The 22914-nt window shown below is 45.3% G+C and overlaps 1 protein-coding gene across 1 annotated transcript in view; it reads left to right on the top strand.

Moving 5' to 3' along the window:
- Positions 1-22914, top strand: part of RUFY1 (RUN and FYVE domain containing 1) — a 62566-nt gene that overhangs the window by 22594 nt on the left and 17058 nt on the right. The window contains exons 6-11 of the mRNA XM_079772778.1: positions 3634-3695; positions 7492-7557; positions 10130-10199; positions 12738-12839; positions 14584-14700; positions 15675-15842. Coding sequence (XP_079628904.1) covers positions 3634-3695; positions 7492-7557; positions 10130-10199; positions 12738-12839; positions 14584-14700; positions 15675-15842 — 585 coding nt within the window. The remainder of the gene's footprint in view (positions 1-3633; positions 3696-7491; positions 7558-10129; positions 10200-12737; positions 12840-14583; positions 14701-15674; positions 15843-22914) is intronic.

Raw genomic sequence — 22914 nt, 5'->3', positions numbered from 1 at the left:
CCCTCACAGGTCCTCCGGGCTTCCCTCTGCGCAGACCAGACTCCCCGCGGGCTGGCCCCGCCCTCTTCTCCATCCTGGAACCCTGAGCTTCCATGTCTGGGTGGGGACAAGGGTATAAACATTTATTTATTTTTTAGGGTACAGACATTTATAAATTTTTATACGTTACAAGACATGAGGGGCAGTAAATGGCGTTTTTTTATGGTGACATGGATGTATATTTTGATATCAGCTATTACAGGCTCAGTATTGTTAATGCGGAAGGAATATGGCATATTCCACTGCCCGCCTGAGGCTTGTAATGTGGAAAGAACTGAATTAAAGTGATTTTATAACAACTTTGCCTTTGCCCCAGGCTTTCTGTTCCTGTTGTTGAAGGCAGTTTGGCCAGTCTGCACTGGATTTTGAATAAACTCTGTATCCTGAAAAAAAAAAGAAATTCCATCTTTATTATGTGTGAAATATCTAAAATACACTGAAGTTTATTTCTGGACTCTGTTTAGTCTCTGGATCTCTTTATTCCTATACCAGTAGCACAGTCTTTTAATTTCTAGAGCCATATGTGTTGTTGTTGTTTTGCTTTTGGGTTTTTTTTTGGTTTTTATTTTAATCCTCACCTGAGGATATTTTTCCCATTGTTTTTCAGAAAGAGTAGAAGGAAGGGATGGAGGAGGGGAGAGAGAGAGAGAGAAACATCAATGTGAGAGAGATACATTGACCGGTTGCATCCTACACATGCCCCAACCTGGGGCAGAGAGCAAACCCGCATCCAAGGTTCATGCCCTTGACTAGGAATTGAACCCGCAACCCTCCAGTGCACAGGCAATGCTCTAACCATTGAGCACACCAGCCAGGGCCCACATGGTTTGTTTTATACTCTAGTAGTTCACCTCTTGCCTACTTTGTTATACTTTTTTCAATATAGTTCAGGCTGTCCAGTCTGCCAGCTCAACTTGAACATCATTTTGTCAAATTCCAAAATAAAGATTGGGAATTGTATTAAATAATAGATGTGCTTGAGCCCCTGCTCTGTTCTTTAATGCAGTGCCTCTCATCTGTCACCATAAAGTGTGTTTGCTGTTGATGTCTGAGGAGTCCTCCGTCTCATGTTTAGAAAGTACTGTTTTATTCTAATTTACTTTGTGTTTTTATGAAAAGTGAACATTAAATGCTAACCAAATACTGTTTTTGGCATCCATTGAAATGTCATATTTGCTTTTAATTCATAAATATAATTGAGTTAATTCATCCGTTTTCTGTGTGATATTATGCCTGCATTCCTAAAATAAGTCTCCATGCAGTATTCTCTGAGTGTGTTTCTAGATTTAATATGCCTCTGGTTTATGTGGAATTTTTGTGTTTCCAGCTGCTAGTGACACTGTTCTGAATTTCCCTTCCTCTGCTGTCTTTGTCCCTTTTCAGTGTAAGGATGGTATTAACCTCATAAAATACGCTGGATAGTGTCCTTTTTCCTGTTTCCTGCAGCAGTTCATTAGTGCAGGCGCTGGTAGGACCACTTCTAATACCTTTGCTGGTCCTAGTTCTTTTATCACATTACGTTTTTTTCATGGCCTTTGGTTAGTGTATTGGTTTCCTGAGTCTTAGGACTATGTTTTAGTCTTTTAAATTTTTCCATAAGTTATTTGTTTCATTCAAATCAATTATTATATGAGCATATTCTCTTACAGCATCATAAAATCTCACCTTTCTCACATGTAATATCGTGCACTTGCTGAATACTGATCAGACTTGGTAGAGGTTAGTCTACTTTGTTGAACTCAAAGAAGCAGCTATTGTTTGTATTAATTCTGCTTTGGGAGGAGGATTTTATTTGCTTTCTTATCCATTCATTTCTACTTTGGATATTCTTTCTCATTCTTTCTCTTGTTTTTTTCATTTGAATATATATTTTTTCCGTTATTTTTTTAATTTCAAAAGTACATGCTTCTTGAAAAAAAACATTAATTAATACAAAAGCATGAAAAGTGAAATTCAAATTGCCCTTCTCCCCTCCCCTCTCCTACTCTCATCTTAACGGTAAAAGTTGGCCGGGGATGGAGGGGTGTCTTTCTTGAACTTTCTACGTTTTTAATGCACTTATGTATACATAGGTTTTGGTTCAAATTCAGTCTTTTCTGGTTTTCTCTTCCTGTGTAACAAGCCAACAGGCACATGAACAGTAACACCCACTGTATCTCACAGGGGGTTGGCCTCAGCAAGGCCCTTCCTCCTCTGAGCGCGTTGTTTGGCGCCGGGCAGGCAGCACGGAAGGCTTGCTCTCGCCGGCTGGGAGAGGCCGAGGGGCTCCAGGAACTGGCCTGGAGCAGCAGGGGCTTCTTGACCTCTCTGTCCCCAGGTGGTCTTCCCAGCATGTTGGCTTCAGCTCGGCCAGACTTCTTTCATGCCAGCCGAGAATTCAAAGGTCTGTGCCCCGAGAGCAAGTGCTAGGAAGAAGCTGGTATTGCCCTCGTTAGCCTGCTGTAGAAGTCATAGTCATGGTTTCTGCTGCTTGCTAAAGCATATTAATCCATGTTTTTTTTAATTGATTCTTAGAGAAGAAGGGAGAGAGAGAAAAAAAAACACACATCGCTCTTCTGCCTTGTGTACACGCCCTGACCAGGGGTCACACCTGCAATCGGGGTATGTGTCCTGACCGGGAATCAAACCTGCCACATTTTGGTATACAGGACAATGCTCTAACCAACTGAGCCACCTGGCCAGGGCATATTTCTGCTGTTTTCTAACTCATCAAGACCGGCACGAAGGCTGCCCAGGATCAAGGGTCAGGAATATGGATTAGTGGGAGGTGCTACAGAGAAGTTGCAGAAACCATCCTGCATAGCTTTGGCTTTAACACAAGTGGAATTATGATAAGGAGTTTAATGCTGTGCATGTTATTCTTTGACTTAAAATTTTATCCTGGAACTTGCTTTGTGTAACTACATTTCCATCTGCTGCATTCTTTGGTGTGCTCCCTAGGGTTCTGTGATATGGTTATAAAATGACTTTAAACATTTCTCTATCAGTGGACCCAATATTCTTATGTTTCAAATAGGAATAGCTTCACTTACACTGCAGTGGATGATGGCCGACTAGGACCCTCACTCCCTTTCTCTCAGGTGCTTTATTTCTGGACAAAGCCCTTGACCTTGAGACGTGTGAGGGGTCTTCATCCTCTCCAGGTGCCCGCAGCAGCAGAGGATTTTCCTGGCATACCGATGGGCCATTTCCCCACAGTCCCGGGGCAAGGGGTCGGAGTCTTAGTGAAGGTCGCCGTTTTCGTATAAAGCCATGGTCTCTCCCTTTTTTATTACTTGGCATCCAAAGAACTTCGTTGATCTTTTGTCAACAACTTGATTATTGAATAAATACACAAAACTAACCATAACTAGGTGGTAACATTTCAGAATATTCCTTTAAATTTTTATTTTTAGTAAGTTTTTCTTCTACAAGGGGGTGGTGGGGTAATTTTTTCTTGTCTTGTTTGTTTGATTGATTGCTATTTTATAGAGCTGCTTAACCTAAGTATTTGTAGGAAAGAGACAGGGAATGTAAATACCGGAATTTTAAAGATTGTAAGGTTTGTGTGGGAAGTAATTTTTTTGTTAAACGTGTATGTTTTATGTTGAACAGGTTGGAGTGATCGACTTTTCCCTCTACCTTAAGGATATGCAGGATCTTGATGGTGGCAAAGAGTAAGTACTGGATTGCATGCTGCCATTCACATTATTAGTGAAATCCCAGCAAAGAATGCTACATTTGTTTTAGCCTTGTTTGAAATTCTAGTTTTTATTTATCTACTTTGAATTACAGAGGTGACACATTAATTTTCCCGTTGTTTGAGGAATTGTGCTCTACAGATTGCAGAGGACAAGGGAAATTCCTCCATTCATACTGTCTCTTGTCTGCCTCCCACTGCCACTCCCGCTCCTCCCTCAGAGGAGTCTGCTCATGTCTCCTTTCAAGCCTTTTATTAATGCTCCTCAGATACATCGTTGTTAGTCATGATTTTTTTTTAATACTCACCAAGGAGTGAGGATATTTTTCCCATTGATTTTTAGAGAGAGTGGAAGGGAGGGGAGAAGGGAAGAAAGAGAAACATCGATGTGAGAGAGACACATTGATTGGTTGCCTCCCACTTGTGCCCCAACTGGTGCCGCCGACTGAACCTATAACCAAGGTATGGGCCATTGACCAGGATTCGAACCCGAAGACTGAACCCGACACTCTATCCACTGAGCAAAACCAGCCAGGGCTGCTTTTATAAAGATTTTTTATTGATTTTTAGAGAGAGAGGAAGGGAGAGGGAGAGAGAGAGAAAGCAAAACATCAATTGGCTGTCTCCTATACACTCCCTACCAGGGATTGAGCCCGCAACCTGGGCATGTGCCCTGACTGGGACTCGAACCAGCAACCTTTCAGTGCAGGGATGAGGCCCACTGAGCAACACTGGCTGGTGCTTTTTGTTTTGTTTTTATTGATTTCAGAGAGAGGAAGGGGGATAGAGAGAAACATGGATTTGTTGTTCCATTTATTTACGCATAATCGGTTGATTCTTGTATGTGCCCTGATCAGGGCTTGAACCTGCAACCTTGGCGTATTGGGATATCACTCTAACCAACTGAGCTACCTGGCCAGGGCCATTGGTCATGCATTTTGCTATGCAGTTTGTTTGAATGTAAATGGGATGGTACTGTTACATATGGAAGTTGCCCATGGAATTGTTCTTTGATCCTAATGTTATCTTTGATGTCTTTCATTCCATGTGGACCTCTCCCTCATCCTTGTTAACAAAAGCATTCTTAAAAAAAAAGTAACCCTGGCCCAGCTGGTGTGGCTCTGTGGTTGAGCGTCGACCCATGAACCAAGAAGTCACTGGTTCGAATTCTGGTCAGGGCAGATGCCCGGGTTTCAAGCTTGAACCCCAGTAAGTTTTGTGCAGGAAGCAGCCAATCAATGATATGTTTCTCTCATCAATGTTTCTCTATATATAATCCCTCTTCCGTGCTCTCTCTCTCTCTAAAAATCAATAAAAATACTTTAAAAATTATTTTAAAAAGTTATCCTGGACACCCAGCCGGTTTGGCTCGGTGGTTGAACATTGACCTGTGAACCAAGAGGTCAGGGTTCAATTCCAGTCAGGGCACATGCCTGGGTTTTGGGCTCCATTCCCAGTAGGGGCTGTGCAGGAAGCAGCCAATCAATAATTCTCTCTCATCATTGATATTTCTATCTCTCTCCCTTACTCTCTGAAATCAATAAAAATATCTATATACAAAGCCTAAGTGACCATTATGACCGGTCGACGGAACGACTGGTCAACCGGTCGACCGGTTGCTATGATGATGCACTGACCACCAGGGGGCAGATGCTCAATGCAAGAGCTGCCCCCTGGTGGTCAGTGCACTCCCACAGCCAACCTGCAGCCAGCCAACCTACTGCAGTCCCTCTTCCCGGCCAGCCAATCTCCCGATCACCGGCCAGACTGAGGGACCCCGCCCATGCACGAATTTGTGCACTGGGCCTCTAGTATATTTTTTTTAAAAAGAAGAAGAAAACAAACAACATGTAAAACCTGCTACCATTTATGTTATGATAAAAAACACACTATTTATATATGTTGTACCTCCATACCCATGGACTGTTTCTAGAGTGGCACATAGACTTGGTAGCCATGCTGCAGAGGGAAGAGGACAGAAGGGAGATACACTGTAAACCCTTGGGTTGGGTCTGACTGTTTTACTCTGTGCATCTGTTACCTGTCATTCACTCTTCTTTCCAACAAAGACACCTCCCTCCCCCTAGTCTCAGCACCTTGGCAGCACACCTTACCAAGGAAGGGACCAGAGGGAACCCCCTTAATGCTTAATGCACCCTAAATACAAGGATTCACCTATTTTAAACTTAAAATATATTCTTTATATTTTAAAAAATGGAAATAAACAGGTTATCCATCAGTAAGGGAATAATTGAATGAATTATGGAACATCCATAATATTCCATGAAGACCTAAAAAAATGAGCTACTAGTATAGTTGACTTACAGGGATTTCCACAAGGTATTATTAAGTGAGAAAAGTATGATACTGAGAAGTATATGTATACCATTTTTAAACGAACCCAAAAAATCCCTAGTCCATATTTTATATTTTAACTGTGTAGTACACCTGTGCGTGCATAATATAATCAATAGATAATTATATGCACACTAAAGGCCCGGTGCATGAAAATTCATGCACTGGAGGGGGGCGTTCCTCAGCCCGGCCTGCCCCCTCTCACAGTCCGGGAGCCCTAGGTGCGGGAGGTGACCTGGCGATCAGGGGAAGGCGACACCCCATCACACCTCTGCTGCTACCACTGCCGGCAGCACAAGCCTAGGCCGGCCCTGGTTAGCTGAGCCTCGGGCGGCCCTGGGCAGCCGCCATCTGAGGCTTGCCTGTGCCTCAGGCGGGCCCTGGGCGGCTGAGGGGACTGGGGGACTCCGGAGGCAGGCATGTGGAGCAGCCGCGCCTGCCGCCCCGGCGGGGCTGAGGGGACTGGGCACCACCATCTTTGAGGGCGGGGCAGTCAATTAGCACATTCCCTCCTTCTTGGCTGTGGGCGCCGCCATCTTTGCGATGGTGTGAGAGTCAATTAGCATATTCCCTCTTTATTAGATAGGCTAGTATATATTCATCAGGGTTAGGGTTACCTGGGAGCGTTGTGTAAAGTGAAGAACAGGTAAAAGGAAAAAAGTGACTGCACTGGAAAACAAATCCAGTACCCGTGGAATGCGCCTGTGTAGAATGATCCTACTTATGTACATACGTATGTATGAATGTAAAGGAATGTGGGGGGCTAACTTTAAAATATTAAAGTCTTTTTTTTAATATACTTTTATTGATTTCAGAGAGGAGGGGAGAGGGAGAGAGAAACATCAATGATGAGAGAGAATCATTGATTGGCTGCCTCCTGCACGCCCTCTACTGGGGATGGAGCCAACAACCCAGACATGTGCCCTTGACCAGGAATCGAACCGTGACCTCCTGGTTCTTAGGTCGATGCTCAACCACTGAGCCATGCTGGCCAGGCAAAGTCTTTTTTTTTTTTAATGCAGACCCATCAGCTTTGTGTTTCGAGTCACGTGGTCTTCTTTTCTAAGCTAACCTCCTTTCCTTCAGTATAGCAAGGTGTCTTCATCCGCCACGGTGGGAGCCATTTGCATGTGGCTGTTGGTGTTTCCACCTTGCATGCTCATGGCTTTCCTCCTCCCAAATACCCGGCCAGTTGCAGCGGGGGGAGGGTGTCTGCAGGAGCCTGCTCACCAGGCGTGTCTCCATGTCTCCCCACGGCCTTGCTCTCTGTTCCCTCAGGGCCATGTAGACAGTACTAAGCTCTATCTCTTGGTTTCCTGGTAACATTGTTACTCCTACCAGCTGATTCGAAGGTTGAGGGACGGTTACACAGTGTCAACCCTTAGTAAAAATAATTTCTTTTTGTGCTCTTTTAAAAGGCATGAAAGAATTACTGATGTCCTTGATCAAAAAAATTATGTGGAAGAACTGAACCGGCACTTAAGGTAAGGCTCACCCCTTTTTCCAGGGCTACAGTTGAGTCACAGTACCTGATAATTGTTTCGTGGAACTTTTTTGAGTTGCCATGTATTTCCAACTAACTTTCTTTCCAAACCAGGAAGAAAGATCATCGTGCCATGCTCACATGTACAGACTGGAGAAGTATGATGTCTTGAAAAAGAGCTTTTGGGACTTCTTCAGTTCTGTGTTTTGTGCAGTTACACAATTTAGAGAGTCAATAAGTAAAACCTTGACTCTCCACCCCTCCCCACAGCCTCTTAGTTGAAAATCACTGCCTTGGGGAGCGTTGTTGCTGCTGGGAATCAGCACATGTCCCTCCAGGTTTGGGAGCAGGAGAAAGAGGATTGAAAACCACTGGGCTAGATCTCTGAGAGCATTCAGTAGCCGTGGCCAGCATCTTTATCTTGATTTTTCATTTTAATTGGAAAGCCGCTGCTGCCGTATCTCATGAAACAGCAGTCGCTAGAGGTACTTATGGGATGGAGATTCCCCGTGGCCTGTGCTGGGAGACGGTACTCGCTCTGAACCCCCTTCAGAGAGTGCACAGTCACATGGTCAGAGCTTCGCAGGGCGGCCTCTCTGGCCCAGAGGCAGGAGAGACAGGCGAAGGAGCTGCCACATCCCTCGGGACCGACCTAGGGAAGTGCCGCTCTGAGCTCTCCTGAGTGTGACGTTGGCTGTTACTTTGAAAGAAATTCTTGATCATTTCCTAGTTCGCTGAGAGTTTTTATAAGGAACGGGTGTTGAACCTTTAGCATCCAATAATATAATTATGACTTTTCTCCCTTAATCTGTTGATGTGATCTATTTTAGTCACAGATTTCTTCATACTGAGCAATTCCTGGATCACAGAAATAAACTCTGCTTGATCCTAGTTTTAAAACTTCCTTGTTCTCTCACCAGGGAACTTGACCTAACTGTCCTCTAGTTCTCGCCTTCTGGCTCAGCGGTCGCCTCCTGGTGGCCCGTGAGGTCCGAGAGGTTGGCGGCCGCTGCTCTGGCGTGTTAGTGAGGTTATGCAGCTTCGCAACACGAACTGGGAAGCTTTGCGTTGGTTCTGTGCCTGGGAACTGAACGCCTTCTAGTCCATGAGCGTTACTGCTCCTCGGACGCTGGAAGCCGGAGCCTGTACGCAGACAGCACTGTGCCAGTGTATCCGTTTTCCCTTCGTTGTTAGTTCATCTAGGTTTTCTTCTCTGGAGGGTCTGTCTGTTTTGGTAATTTATATTTCCTAAAAAATATATAAATGTTATTAATATTTTCTAAGCTATATAATTGGTATAGAATTGACAGTTGTCAACTCTTAAACTTTTAGTTCCCTTTATATCATTTGCTTTGTTCCCTTTTTCATTTTGTGTCCTTGTATTTTTACTTCTCTTCCACCCAGTTCTTTGTGGGGTGGGGATGAATCAAACGCTTTTATTGGGGGTCTCAGAGGAGGGTCAAAGGGCTGGAAGGACAGTCAGGTCCGCCATCCTCGGCCTGGCGGGATCTCCCCCCGCCCTGTTGTTGAAAAGCTCCCACCAGTTCTTGAGCCTTGAGTCTCTAGCCTTGTCGGGGCTGTGGCTTGGTCCCCCTCACAGGCACCAGCACCAGGTTTGGCGTAGGGCCCGTTGTCTGCAAGTGCAGGCTCTGGGGCCAGACGACCTGGCTTCAGTCATGGCGCCCCTCATCGGGGTATGAACTTGAGAAAGTCTTTAATATAAAGTTATGGTTTTCTTGTCTGTAAAATAGGTTAATAAAGTTTACCTCACAGAATTGTGGGAGGATTATATGCATTTAAAGTGCTTAGAACCAACAGGGCCTGGCACATTGTCCAAACGGAAAGTGACTGCTGTGATTTCTGTGGTGGTTACTAGTATTGTTTATCAATCTTCTTCAGCTCCTTACATGTTTTTCAGTAGAAAAGTAGTACATATTACTTAAAGAATATTTGAAAAATGGGGGCAAAGTATTAGAAGATTTGCCCAGCCAGCGTGGCTCAGTGGTTGAGCGTCAGTCTATGAACCAGGAGATCACAGCACAGTTCAGTTCCAGGCAGGGCACAGGCCTGGGCTGTGGGCTTGATCCCAGTAGGGGTCGTTCTGGAGGCAGCTGATCAATTATTCTTTTTCATCATGGATGTTTCTCTCTCCCTCTCTCTCTCTCTCTCTCTCTCTCTCTCTATCTATCTCTCTATCTCTCCCCCCTCCCCATTCCTCCCTGAAATCAATAAAAGTATGCATTTTTTAAGTATTACAATATTTATTATAAATCACCTTTGATCCTACTACCCAAAAGTACCGGTGTCTTGTTATGAATATTACATTAGATATTTGACTGCCAATGCATTTTAGTTCCCATTTATTGTGTTGGGAAGAAAACATTGAACACTCTTTAACAAGTGTACAGTACACACACATACATGTGTACCTAGAATTGTCATCCGAGTTCATTGGAGGCCCTTGGACTCCACTTCCTGCAGGAAATATCGGAATCACTGTTCTCGTTGTTACAGGTTGAAAAGGCAGTCGGCTTCTGTAAGTTCACATTTTCTTAATATTGTGTTTTCTATAGCTGCACAGTTGGGGATCTTCAAACCAAGATAGATGGCTTGGAAAAGACTAATTCAAAGCTTCAAGAAGAGGTTGGTAACTTATTGAAATTCTTAAAACAGCACGGCCTGAGGTTAAGGAAATGGTGCGTCCGTGCCCCCGACCAGAGCTGCTTGCTGCTGGCACTGGATTGCTGACCTGGGGTTGAGCTGCACGTGGGACAGGCATTCTCAGGTTTCACGTCCTCCCAGTGTGTTCTGCCCTGACGGCTCCCATGAGCCAGGGCATCTGCTCCTGAGCCAGGCCTCTCATCCTCGTCCCCGGAGAAGCTCAGCTCCTTGTGAGCGGCTCTCCTCTCCGTTTCCTGGGATGCGGTTCATCTCCCTGCTGCCCGGCCGGCTCAGGCTCTTCCGAGGTGGACAGCAGCCCGCCCACTCCTGGGTGTCGCCTCTCGGAAGCATGGAGCCAGGGTTCCCCGTGTGGCCTTGCTCTGCTTTCTCACTAGGAAGAGAGTGAAAGGACGGGAGGGAGGGCTGAGCCGAGGAAGACAGCTTGCTGCCAGCTGCCTGGCAGCCTCCTTGGTGGACACATCGGTCTCCTGTTAGCAAGAGGGGGTGCTCAGCCTTTCTGAGGCTCTCCACAGGTGCGGTCCCTGGCTGCTCCGATGTCCCCACCAGGTCTCACTGAGGAGGAGGAGGGCTGTGAGAGGGAGCCGCAGTGCGGAAACCACCCCCCCCCTCCCCGCCCCAAGGTGGAGGCGAGTTACAGCCAAGATGAGAGTCGCAGGGCACGGACCCGCTTGAAACCCTTCCTGGGCGAAGCCGATCTGTGTGGGGGAGACTCGCAGGCGCCCTCACAGGCAGGCCTCGCAGGAGAGACCGGCCGCGCCTGGAACGGGCTCGCCTGCCCCTTGGGTGGCTGGGCCTTCGGGCCCCCGCTGAGGGGCAGGTGTTCGAGTCCTCATGGCCACACGGGATGGTGACCCCCTCACGCTGCTGTAGAGAGCACGTTGGATTAAGACCCACAGCCGTGCCGCACACGGCGGCCTGGGGAGGCACTCGGGGTGGTAGTCGGTAGGAGAGCCAGCAGGTTCGGTCGTTCTCCCGGACACGGGCCTGCTTGGCAGCGGGGCTGACTCACCTTCTGAAAGGAAATGACTGGGTTATTTTTTTCAAAGGCAAACAGTTGTATTAGAAAATGTTTGGGAAAAGGAGACCTCCTCGTGGCGTGCTCGCTCGCCTTCAGAGAGTGGAACGGGCGTTAGCTCGTGTTTCTGCCTGTGTCCTCCTTGTAGCAACGTGCACCTCCTTCAGAGCCGCCACGTTTCTCGTTGGGGCACAGCTGCTGTGCTCACAGACCCCAGGCCCGGATGCGAGTCCGAGTGAACTTAGACGCCCTGACGAAGAGCTGAAGAGCTCGGTGCATCGAGGCCCCGTAGGTTATGCTGCTAAGAGCACAGCCAGGGCCCCAGGGCAGACGTCTTCCTGCTCCAGCCTCCCGCCTCCCTCCAGGCTCGCTCAGGAGCGGGATAGGAGGCTCCGCGGATGTATCTCTAAACGCTAAGTGGTTCAAGGAGAGGAAGAGGTCTTCCTCCGGTGTGGTGGTGCCTCCCCCAGGGTGCTTTAGTTCCCCTCTCTGACCCAACATCCTTTTGTTCATTGGCTAGAAAAGCGGAAAAGAACAAAGAATCAGAAGAAAAAAACATAATCCCTTGGCTAAGTGACAGCTATTTTTATCATGTGGTATATATATTTCTTAAGCATTTTTAACACAGTAGATTTGTTTAAGTGGTGAGAAAATACTGTATAACTTATTTTATTTTCATGTTGGTTTTATAAGAATGTTCTCAAATTATTAACAGCTTTTGTAAACATTTCAGTCATTACACATTTCTACTGTATGCTTCCACTTTAACTTATTAAACTGTTTCTTTGATGTTCAAGCTATTTCTGATGTCTTGTATCCGTAAATCTTTGCCCCCCATTATGTGGTATGCTGTCACTTTTATAAAACAGGAAAATGGGGAGAGGGCAGAGATGGCTAGAGGCAGGAGTGGGAGAGACTTTTATCATATATATATTTTTATATCTTTGGAATTTTGTGAATGTGAATGTATTACCCATTCAAAACAAGGACATAAAATAAATATATGACCAGCCCTGGCCGGTGTGGTGCAGTGATTAGAGCATCAGCCTGCCCACCGAAGAGCGGCAGGTTCGATTCCTGGACAAGGGCACATACCTGTTTATTTTTTTTTTTATCTTTTTTTTTTTTTTTTTTTTTTTAGGGGCACATACCTGGGTTGCAGGTTCAGTCCCAACCCCAGTCAGGGCACTTGTGTCTCTCACATCACCATTTCTCTCGCTCTCTCTCTCTTTCTCTCTTGCTTTCTCCCTCCTTCTCCCCCACTCCCTTCCACTCTGAAAATCAGTGGAAGAAATATCCTCAGGTGAAGATTAACCAAAAATAGATAGATAGATGATAGATAGATAGATAGATAGATAGATGGTAGATAAATAGAATATCTGATATGTGAAAATAAATTGTCGGTTGTAAAGGTGCCAAATGTTAGATTTTATTTGAACAGATTCATTTTGATGTTAAGAAATATAAAAATCTTTCTTAATCAGCTTTCAGCTGCAACAGACCGGATATTTTCACTTCAAGAAGAACAGCAACAATTAAGAGAACAAAATGAATTAATTCGTGAAAGAAGTGAGAAGAGTGTAGAGGTGAGAACTTGACCTGACAGTTGGCATGTTTCTCACTCGGACAGACGTGTCCATCACAGATCTCAAGCTCATAGAAAGTGCCTCCTGCCACTGTGCCTCTCTGTCACGCTCAAGCCAGTCGAACCACTGGGTTGCCCAGGCACCCTGCTCCCCGCCCCTGGGCCTTTGCACACAAAAGTTCCTATTCACTCTTCTTCAGCTTCCACTCCTGAGCCGGGTCCTCTGTGATGCCATCCCCAGTGCCCATCAGTGGGCTTGGGCCCTCCTCCCGTGTCCCCACAGTTCTTTACGCCTCCCTCCTCTGTAGAATCTGTTGTTTTGTAGAATTGCTGGCTTGCTCACCTGATAATTTAAAGGTAGAGATCATATCTGATTCTTCTCAAAATTCATCCAGTGCTAAAAACATGCTCAATAAACACAGAATAGTGAGTTGAATGGGGCCTTCCCCACTAGGAATGATTGTTCTGTTTTAAAGAAAAGTAAATTTCACCCTAGCTGGTGTGGCTCAGTGGATAGAGCATTGCCTGTGGACCAAATGGTCCCGGGTTCGATTTTAGTCAAGGGCACGTACCTTGGTTGCAGGCTCCTCCCTGGCCCTGGCCCTAGTTGGGGCACATGCAGGAGGCAACCAATAGATGTGTTTCTCTCACCTGGATGTTACTCTCTGTCTTTCCCTCCCCCACTCTCGCTAAAAAAATAATCAATGGAAACATATCCTCAGATGAGGATTAACAAAAAAAAAAAGGAAGAGAAGTAAATTTGTTTTCTGAACCTAAATTTTCTTTTTTTTAAATGTATTGACTTGCCCTAGCTGGTTTGGCTCAGTGGATAGAGCATCAGGCTGCAGACTGAAGAGTCCCAGGTTTGATTCCAGTAAAGAGCACATACCTGGGTTGCGGGCTCAATCCCCAGTGTGGGGCATGCAGGAGGCAGCCAATCTATGATTCTCTCTCATCATTGATGTTCCTATCTCTCCCTCCCTTTCCCTTCCTCTCTGAAATCAATCCTATATAATAAAGAGGTAATATGCAAATTGACCCTCATGCCCTCACACAATATGGCCACCATATGGTTAGGGGGTGATCAGGCTGGCAGGCAGGCGAGCAGTTGGGAGCCAGCAGTCCCGGATTGTGAGAGGGATGTCCAACTGCTGGTTTAGGCCTGAGTGAGATCCCAGATTGGAGAGGGTGCATGCTGGGCTGAGGGACCCCCCCACACACACACAGTGCATGAATTTTGTGCACCGGGCCCCTAGTAAAAATATATTTTTTTAAAGTTTTAAAAAATGTATTGACTTGTTCTGATCCTCGAGTTCAAAGATATTTCAAAATAACTAAAATTTTAACCTGTTTTTATTACACTGAGTGGCCAGATTATTATGATCTCTGAATGCATAATAATCTGGCCACTCAGTGTATATCCTATATAATAAAAGGCTAATATGCAAATTGTCCCCTCGACCAGGAGTTCGACCAGAAGGCAGGCCAGTCAACTGCCCATGTCCCCTCCCCCTGGCCAGGCTGGCCGGACCCCACCCATGCACGAATTCATGCACCGGGCCTCTAATATATACATTAGAGGCCCAGTGCATGCGTTCAGAGATCATAATAATCTGGCTACTCAGTGTATACTTAAGAAATAGAAATTGTGCTACATTTTTTAAAATTATGGTGTATTTTTAAATACTTTGTAGTTGGCTTGCTTCCCATAAAACCTATTCTCTCGGTACTCTTGTTGGATACAGATAACAAAACAGGACACAAAGGTTGAGCTGGAGACTTACAAGCAAACTCGGCAGGGTCTGGACAAAATGTACAGCGACGTGTGGAAGCAGCTGAAGGAGGAGAAGAAAGTGCATTTGGTGAGTGTGCGAGCCTGGTGTCTTCAGAAAGGTTCCCCAAAAGCCGTGCCAGTGATTTCCTCGCACTTCCCACAGGCGTGCTTACCCCGCGGGCACCCACAGACAGCCCACAGTCGTCCCTTAAAAGAGAATAAAAGGTCATGTTTACCACTGGGGTCTGCACTGTCACATTCTTCCAGTTTTACAAACCTTTTCCAGGGATTGCTGTGAAATCAGATGCGTGGTTTCTTTGACCATACACTTCCCTCAGTCAGAGCCTTGGTCTGTTTATTCCCAACCCATCTGAGTCAGTGCCTGTGATTTTTATTTGTTATTATTTTCTTTATTGATTGATTTTTTTTTTTTTTTTAGAGAAAGAGAGACATTGATTTGTTGTTCCACTTATTTGTGCTATCATTGGTTGATTCTTATATGTCCCCTGACCAGAGATCGAACCTGCAATCTTGGCATATCGAGACAATGCTCTAACCTACTGAGCCACCCGGTCAGGGCCTCGTGTTTTTTATTAAATACAGTTCTTGCACCTGCTTCTTTGCATGGATGTGGAAAACATGAGTCCTGAGTTACCCAGGACAGAACCATTTCAAAATGGTTTCACCTTTGTTGCCATAAACCAGTAAATCATTCCAGAAGTTCTAACATTTGAACATCAAATCGCTTTAGCACTGAAATACAGACACGTTCTTTCAGACCATGTATTCTGATCTTGCGGTTTGAAGAACATGGTTGCAAGAACTCCAGGCTCATATGCCACCTACCAGCTTTCCGTTGACTTGATGCAAAGCCAGTTTTCATTGTAAAATAAGAAAAGGGGGAAAACGTCATCTAGCTATACTCTAGACAGACTTTTCAAAAATCTCCCTAATCTATTCTGGCTTTCAGCTTATATTTTGCATATTGCCCAAGACAGCCTCTGTTAAGTTTATTTCTTTGTTCTACTTGAGTAACATTGTCCTTGTTCCCATCCTTTTAAGGAACTAGAAAAAGAACTGGAATTACAAATTGGGATGAAAACTGAAATGGAAATTGCAATGAAGCTACTGGAAAAGGACACCCATGAGAAGCAGGACACACTCGTCGCCCTCCGCCAGCAGCTGGAAGACGTCAAAGCGATCAACTTGCAGATGTTCCACAAAGTTCAGGTGGGAGCAGGCTCTGTGTCCCCACCCCAGCCTGGGCTCCTGCCACTGCCTGCAGCGTGGAGCTGTCCCGCGCTGCCTCTCCGTCCTCTCGCATCCGTCCTGCAGAGGGAGAGAATCGGCACATCTGTGAGGTCCCAGTGTCCTAGGCCCTGTTCCATGTCACGGTATTTATTTTATTTGAGTCTCCCAGCAAACCCCTAGAAAAGTTTATAAAATGGGGAAAGCGTCAATGACAGGACCGAGCTGAGTGGGTAAAGCACGTGCCCCTGGGGCACAGCTGTGCCTGTGGCGCCCTCACCGTCTCCCTGCCGCCCGTCCCTCTGCTTCAGAGGGTGAGTGCTTGAGAAGTGGTTTAAGGATAGAAGTTTGTATTGTCTTTTCAAGTCTGCAGGCCACACAGTGAGCAGTCTGCTGCTCGCCTCACCTGTCATTTCAGCGTGGTGAAGGGAGCCAGCCCAGGAAGAATCCATTGGGGCAGAGTCTGGAAGCTGCCATTCTGTGTCCTTCTCAAAACAGCTTTTTGAAGTTCTGTTTCCTTTTTATTACCAAAACAGTCCCACTCCACTTCCTTTTCCGGGGGTGTGGTTTCAGTTTCACTGTCAAAGACAGTGTGAGAGCAGGCAGTACAAATAAACTGTTATTTTGTCCTGTCTCTTTAAAACGATCACCTCATCCTATCTAATGAAGAGGGGATATGCAAATTGACCATCACACCATAACAAGATGGCTGCACCCACAGTGGAGGCAGGGATCCCGTAACACAAGATGGCTGCACCCACAGCGGAGGCAGGGATCCCCTAATACAAGATGGCTGTGCCCACAGCGGAGGCCGAGTTCCCGTAATGAGCCTTAACGAGCAATAAGCAGGGTCCTGAGGCTGTGGCACTGGGCCAGGCCAGGCAACCTGAAACCGCGCCCCCCACCTGGCAGGGCTTGATGGGGGTGGGGCCGGCCAGGTCTGGTTCTTGCACAATTTCGAGGTGCACGTGGGTGGGCAGGGACTTGACTCTAGTTCCATGGCGCGCCCCAGACTCTGACAGGAGGAAGATTTTCATATACATTTTACTAATTTTCTTTCATCTCTGACACTTCTATTATAGAGAAAGGGCAAATAGCAATATTAAAATATTTCCTCTAATTAATTCCCTTTTAATGTGCACAAATTTCATGCACCGGGTCACTAGTCATCATTATAGCAGCAATAGTGAAAACCAAAGTAAAAAGAGAAAAGAAAAAAAACAATTTCACCTTCCTAACAAATTATCTATTTTAATGTTTTCATGTTTTTGTCTGGTTTGGGTGAGTATGTAGACATAATGTGACATATATTTTAGAGGAAACTAAACTACTGTAAAAACTTGGCAGACCCTAAAGTAGAGTGGCTTAAAAATATGGAAGTTTGTATCCTAGTTACTTATAGTTATTTCCAAGGAGAGCATTTCAGACCCGCTTTGTTCACACAGTCGTCAGGGACCCAGGCTAAATGGCAGCTCCAGCTCTCAGGGCCACTCCGGATGTCCCCATTCTTGCCGGTGGAAGGTGGGGAAGAAAAGCAGGTCAGCACTGGGGTTCTTCTCTCAAGCTGGACATAAGCGGCAGCCATCCTTCCTGCGAGTCCACAGAAAAGGGCAGCTCAGCATGGCTGCTCAGCGGCAGGGCGCCTGCAACTGTCCTTCCTCAGCTACACGTCACAGGAAGCAGAGGGTAAATGTTTGGCAGACATGGTTGGTCCTACCACACAGGCCATCCAGTCCCTGCGTCCTCAAAGTCCGCAGCCCCTGGGCGGTGGCAGCACTCCGTCAAGCCGCGTGCCTGCACCAGAAGGCCTGCTGTCTTTCTCGCATTAACCCGTCCCACCCAGCATCCCAGGGCAGAGCAGGAACAGATAACCAAGAGAAAGGCCTGTCTGGAAAGGGGAAACAATGGGAGTGGCCGGTGGCAGTCTGCTACCCCGCTTCTGCCGTCTAAAGAATTTGTCAGCCTTCCTGCGTGGCTCCTGAGAAGTCCACCGTCTGTGGCTCTTGGGGAACATGGCCTCCCTGGCGACTACCCCGCTTTCCTGGCCAGCTGCGTGTGGTCCCAGTGTGCCAGCCGGGAGGTTGTACTAGGGATCCCTTACAGATACTTTCCAGGTCTGACTCCTGTCTCTGATCTGTTTATTTCCACTCAGCCTGTGTGTCAGTGACCAGTTTGTTGTTTTATTTATTAAAGGCTGTTCTTGTGGCTGCTTCATTTCTTTGTTCTCTCTCTCTCTCTCTCTCTCTCTCTCTCTCTCTCTCTCTCTCTCCCCACGCGCGCGCGCGCGCGCGCACGCGGTAGTGGCCAGTCATCTGAAACAGCCGATTGAGCTGTGAAGAAATCCCCCAACCTGACCTTTCCTGACGTCCCGGGCCTCTGCTGCTTAGTCTTCCGTCTTCTGTCACTTAGGTCAGGGTCAGGAGCAGCTGCTTTGCTAACCTGTGAAGCCCCAACAGTTGGCCCCTCTGTTTCCACCCTCTCTCTGCAAACGCCTTGCTTACAGTGCCTGTTCAGACCTGCCACACTTCCCAGCATCCCTGCTCTTCACAACCACGACCCTTGTAGCCACCGCGTGGCTGGCAGCGATTTGTGTTCCAAGTTAGGGCAAGTGGCAGTTATAATAACTGTTTTCGTAACTAACAAGGGTCACCAGCATTCCAGCTTGGGACACCTATTGGACAGCGCCAAGCCCCTGACAGCTGGGTCAGTGCTGCAGCACATGCCACATCCTCTGGTGGCCTGTTTCCTTCTGCCCTTACCTCTCTGGCTGCATGTACCGAGGAATCCATTCTGTCCCTCAGTTTGGGACACACTGTCATCAGACACCTCTCTTACGTTCTTAGTTCCTCTTATCACCCCCTCCCCTGCTCCCGTCCTCTTTCCTCTATGCTAACATTCTAAATGTTTACTTTTTGTTTTTTTGTCACTCGAAAGTATTAAAAGGTTTAATTATTTTGAGTACATGAATTTTTTACTTTGTTCTGCTTGCTTGTTTATTTTGTTTTTTAGGTTCAATTTTTTAAAATTATATATACTTTTATTATTAATTTGAGAGAGAGAGAGAGAGAGAGAAGCATAGATTGTTGTACCACTTATTTATGTATTCACTGTTTGATTCTTGTATGTGATCTGACCAGGGATCAAACCTGCAACCTTGACATATCAGGACAACGTTCTAACCAACTGAGCTACCCAGCCAGGGCTAGATTAAATTGTTAATAGATATGTAGTTATTGCCATTTATTGTTCATCATTTTTATCTTTTTTCTTCTTCTTAAAGATGACCCTTTAAAATTGTATGTAGTTTGCTGGTGATAAACCCCTTTGGCATTTCCTGGGGGGCTGGAAAGCTCTTTATCTGTCCTTCAATTCTGAATGAGAGCTTTGCTGGGTTGAGTAATCTAGGTTGTAGGTCCTTGCTTTTCATCACTTTGGATATTTCTTACCACTCCCTTCTGCCCTGAAAAATTTCTGTTGTGAAATCAGCTGACAGTCTTATGGGAGCTCTCTTGTAGGTAACTAATTGTTTTTTTCTTGCTGCTTTTAAGATTCTCTCTTTATCTCTAACCTTTGGCATTTTAATTATGATGTGTCTTTGTGTGGGCCTATTTGGGTTCATCATGTTTGGGACTCTTTGCGCTTCCTAGACTTATATATCTATAGTATTTCCTTCACCAGGTTAGGAAAGTGTTTTGTTTTGTTTTTTTGTTTAAAATGTTTTTATTGATTTTAGAAAGAGAGGAAGGGAGAGGAAGAGAGCGATAGAAACATCGATCGCTGCCTCCTGCACACCCCCTAATAAGGACTGAGCCCACAACCAGGCATGGGCCCTCACCAGAAACTGGCGACCTCTTGGTGCAAGGGACAGTGCTCAACCCACTGAGCCACACTGGCTAGGCAACCAGATTTGGGAAGTTTACCACCATTATTTTTATTACATAGCTTTCAATTCCTTGCTTTCTCTCTTCTGGGATCCCCATGATGTGATTGTTGATATACTTGAAGTTGTGCCCAAGGCTCCTTACACTATCCTCATTTTTTAATTCTTTTTTCTTTTTACTGTTCTGATTGGGTGTTTTCTGCTTCCTTATATTCCAGATATCTGATTTAATCCTCTGCTTCATCTGTTCTACTGTTGATTCCCTATAATGTAGTCTTCATTTTAGATGTTGTATTCTTCATTTCTGACTGGTTCTTTTTTGTTTTCTAGTTCTGTCTTTATGCCTCCTATTTCTTGTTCAATTTCTCATTAAATTCATCTACTCTTCCCTTAAGTTCATTAAGCATTCTTATAACCAGTGTTTTGAACTCTTCATCTAGTAAATTGCCCATCTCCTTTTTCTGGGTTTTTATTTTGTTCCTTAATTTGGGACATGTTTTTTTTGTCTCCTCATTTTGGCAGCCTCGTTGTTTCTTTTTATGTATTAGGTATAGCGGCTGCATCTCCCGGCCTTATGTAGGTGTTCTGTAGGGTCCAAAGGCATAGTTGGACAATCCAGATGCACTGCTGCCACCCAACCGCCCACCCCATGTGTGTACACTCTCCTGTTGTAGTTGAGCCTTGATTGCTGTTGGCACATCACTAGGAGGGTTTTACTCTTAGGCTGATTAACTGTAAGGACTGGCTGTGACCACCATGGAGTATCAGCTGTTCAGGGGCCAACCACATAGAGTAGGACTTACTTTGGTGCGGCTCTGGTGCCCACTGATTCTTCCTCTTGAGTGTGTGACTTGTGGAGGTGGTTGGGTGGTGCTTCAGTGTGGTCTGAAGCTGTCTACCAAGTGCACTGACTCTGAAGCCTCCTGAGAGGTGCAGACTAAGGTCAGCCACCACATGTGTTCTACCTAGGGCCACCAAGCATGAGCTACAAAGTGATCTGCAGATGGCTGTTACTTGTGCTGGGCTTGGAGGTGTCCAGGAGAGACCAAGCTGCAAACCGAGGCCAGCTTCTGCTCGTGCCAGGACTGGATTTCTTTCTTGATCTCATTGTTAACCCATCTTTTATATTTTTTAAAATATATTTTTATTGATTTCAGAGAGGAAGGGAGAGGGAAGGAGATAGAAACATCAATGATGAGAGAGAATCATTGATCAGCTGCCTTCTGCATGCCCCACACTGGGGTTTGAGCCTGCAACCTGGGGAATGTGCCCTGACTAGGAATTGAACTGTGACCTCCTGGTTCATAGGTCGATACTCAACCACTGAGCCATGTTGGCTGGACAACATTTCTTATAATACTTGTTTGGTTGTGATGAGCTCCTTTAACTATTAGCTCTTTATCTTTCCTTTGATTCTAAATGATAGCCTTTCTGGGTAGAGTAATCTTGGTTGTGTAGGTCCTTGCTTTTTATCACTTTGCATATTTTGTGGCAATCCCTCTTGGCCTGTAAAGTTTCTGTTGTGAATCAGCTGACAGCCTTATGGGAGTTCCTTTGTAGGTAACAAATTGCTTTTCTCTTTCTACCTTTGTCTTTAATTTTTGGCATTTTAATTATGATGTGTCTGGGCGTGGGCCTGTTTAGGATTCTCTATGCCTCCTAAACTTACGTGACTTTTTCCTTCACCAGGTTAGGGAAGTTTTCTGCCATTATTTCTTCAAACACGGTTTCTGTCCTTGCTTGCTTTCTTCACCTTCTGGTACTCCTATGATGCAGATATTGTTACATTTCATGGTGTCCCACAGCTCCCATAAGCTGTCCTGTTTGTTTATTTGTTTGTTTTTTCTTTTTGATTCTCTGATTGAGTGATTTTTAAATACTGTCTTCTAATTCACTGATCTGATCCTTGGCTTTCTCTATAATCTGATGTTTATTGTTGACGATTTGTTCTTTATTTCTGCTAGTTATTCTTCATTTCTGACTGGTCATTTTTCTTAGTTTCTCCAACTTTGCTCATGTTGAGCATCCTTATAATCATTACTCTGAACTTTATATCTGATAAATTGCTTATCTCCATTTCATTTAGCTTTTCTCCTGGAGAATTTTCTTGTTCTTTCATTCAGGGCTTTTTTGTCTTCCCATTTTTGCTGCCTAATTGGGTTTGTTTCTATGTATTAGGTAGATCTGCTATGACTCCCAGTCTTATTGGAGGGTCCCTGGTGCAAGCCAATGTCAGATGCTGTTTGTGACTGGCCCTGAGTACCCTGTTACAAGCTATCAATGATTCACAGCTTGTGGTTCCCTCTGCTGGGACTGGGTGTGTTTGGAAAGGACCACGATGTGCACCAAGGTCTGTGTTTCCTAGCTCCAGGTCCAGAAGCAGATCAGTCAAAGCCTCAAAGAACCCAGAGCTCTACCTCTGCCTGCAGGCTGTTACTCTCAGTCTCCAAAGAGCCTCAGCAAGGCGTAAACTCCACAGGGGTTTTCCAACAGGTGGTATCTCATTGTGGTTTTGATTTTTATTTCCCTTATGACTAGTGATGTTGAGCATCTCTTCATATGTCTGTTGCCCCTTTGTATGTATTCTTTGGGAAAACGTCCATTCATGTCCTCTGCCCTCTTTTTTTTCTTTTTTTGCCCATTTTAAATCAGGTTGTTGTTGTTGAGTTGTGTGAGTTCTTTATATATATTTTGGGTATTAGCCTCTTATCAGAGGTACCATTTGTAGATATCTTCTCCCATTCTGTTGGTTGCCTCAAACAAACTAACAAAACAAACATAGATACACACAACAGAATGGTGGTTACCAGAGCGAGGGCGAAGAGGGTAAAGGCAGTTGAGTATATGGTGACAAGGAAACTCGACTTTGGGTGGGGAGCATGCAATAGAGTATACAGATGTTGAATTATAATCTTGTATATCTGAAAGTTACATAATGTTATTCACTGTTACCCCAATAAATTTAATTTTTAAAATGTTAAAAATTACCCACAAGTACTGCTTTAGCTGTGGCCCTCAAGTTTTGACAAAGGTATTTATTTCACCCTAAGTGTGTTTTTCACATTTTAACATCTCTGGAATCGAGATTGCATCTTATAGTCAACAGCACGATGTGTTTCAAGTAGCAGTGTTTTTCCTCTTAGTGTGTGTAAAGTTAGGGTGCACTTAGCTCAG

Source organism: Cnephaeus nilssonii (genome assembly GCF_951640355.1).
Source record: "Cnephaeus nilssonii genome assembly, chromosome: 5".
Classification (NCBI taxonomy): domain Eukaryota; kingdom Metazoa; phylum Chordata; class Mammalia; order Chiroptera; family Vespertilionidae; genus Cnephaeus; species Cnephaeus nilssonii.
Note: the sequence above shows the minus strand (reverse complement) of the source record. Positions and strands in the feature narration are given on the sequence as shown.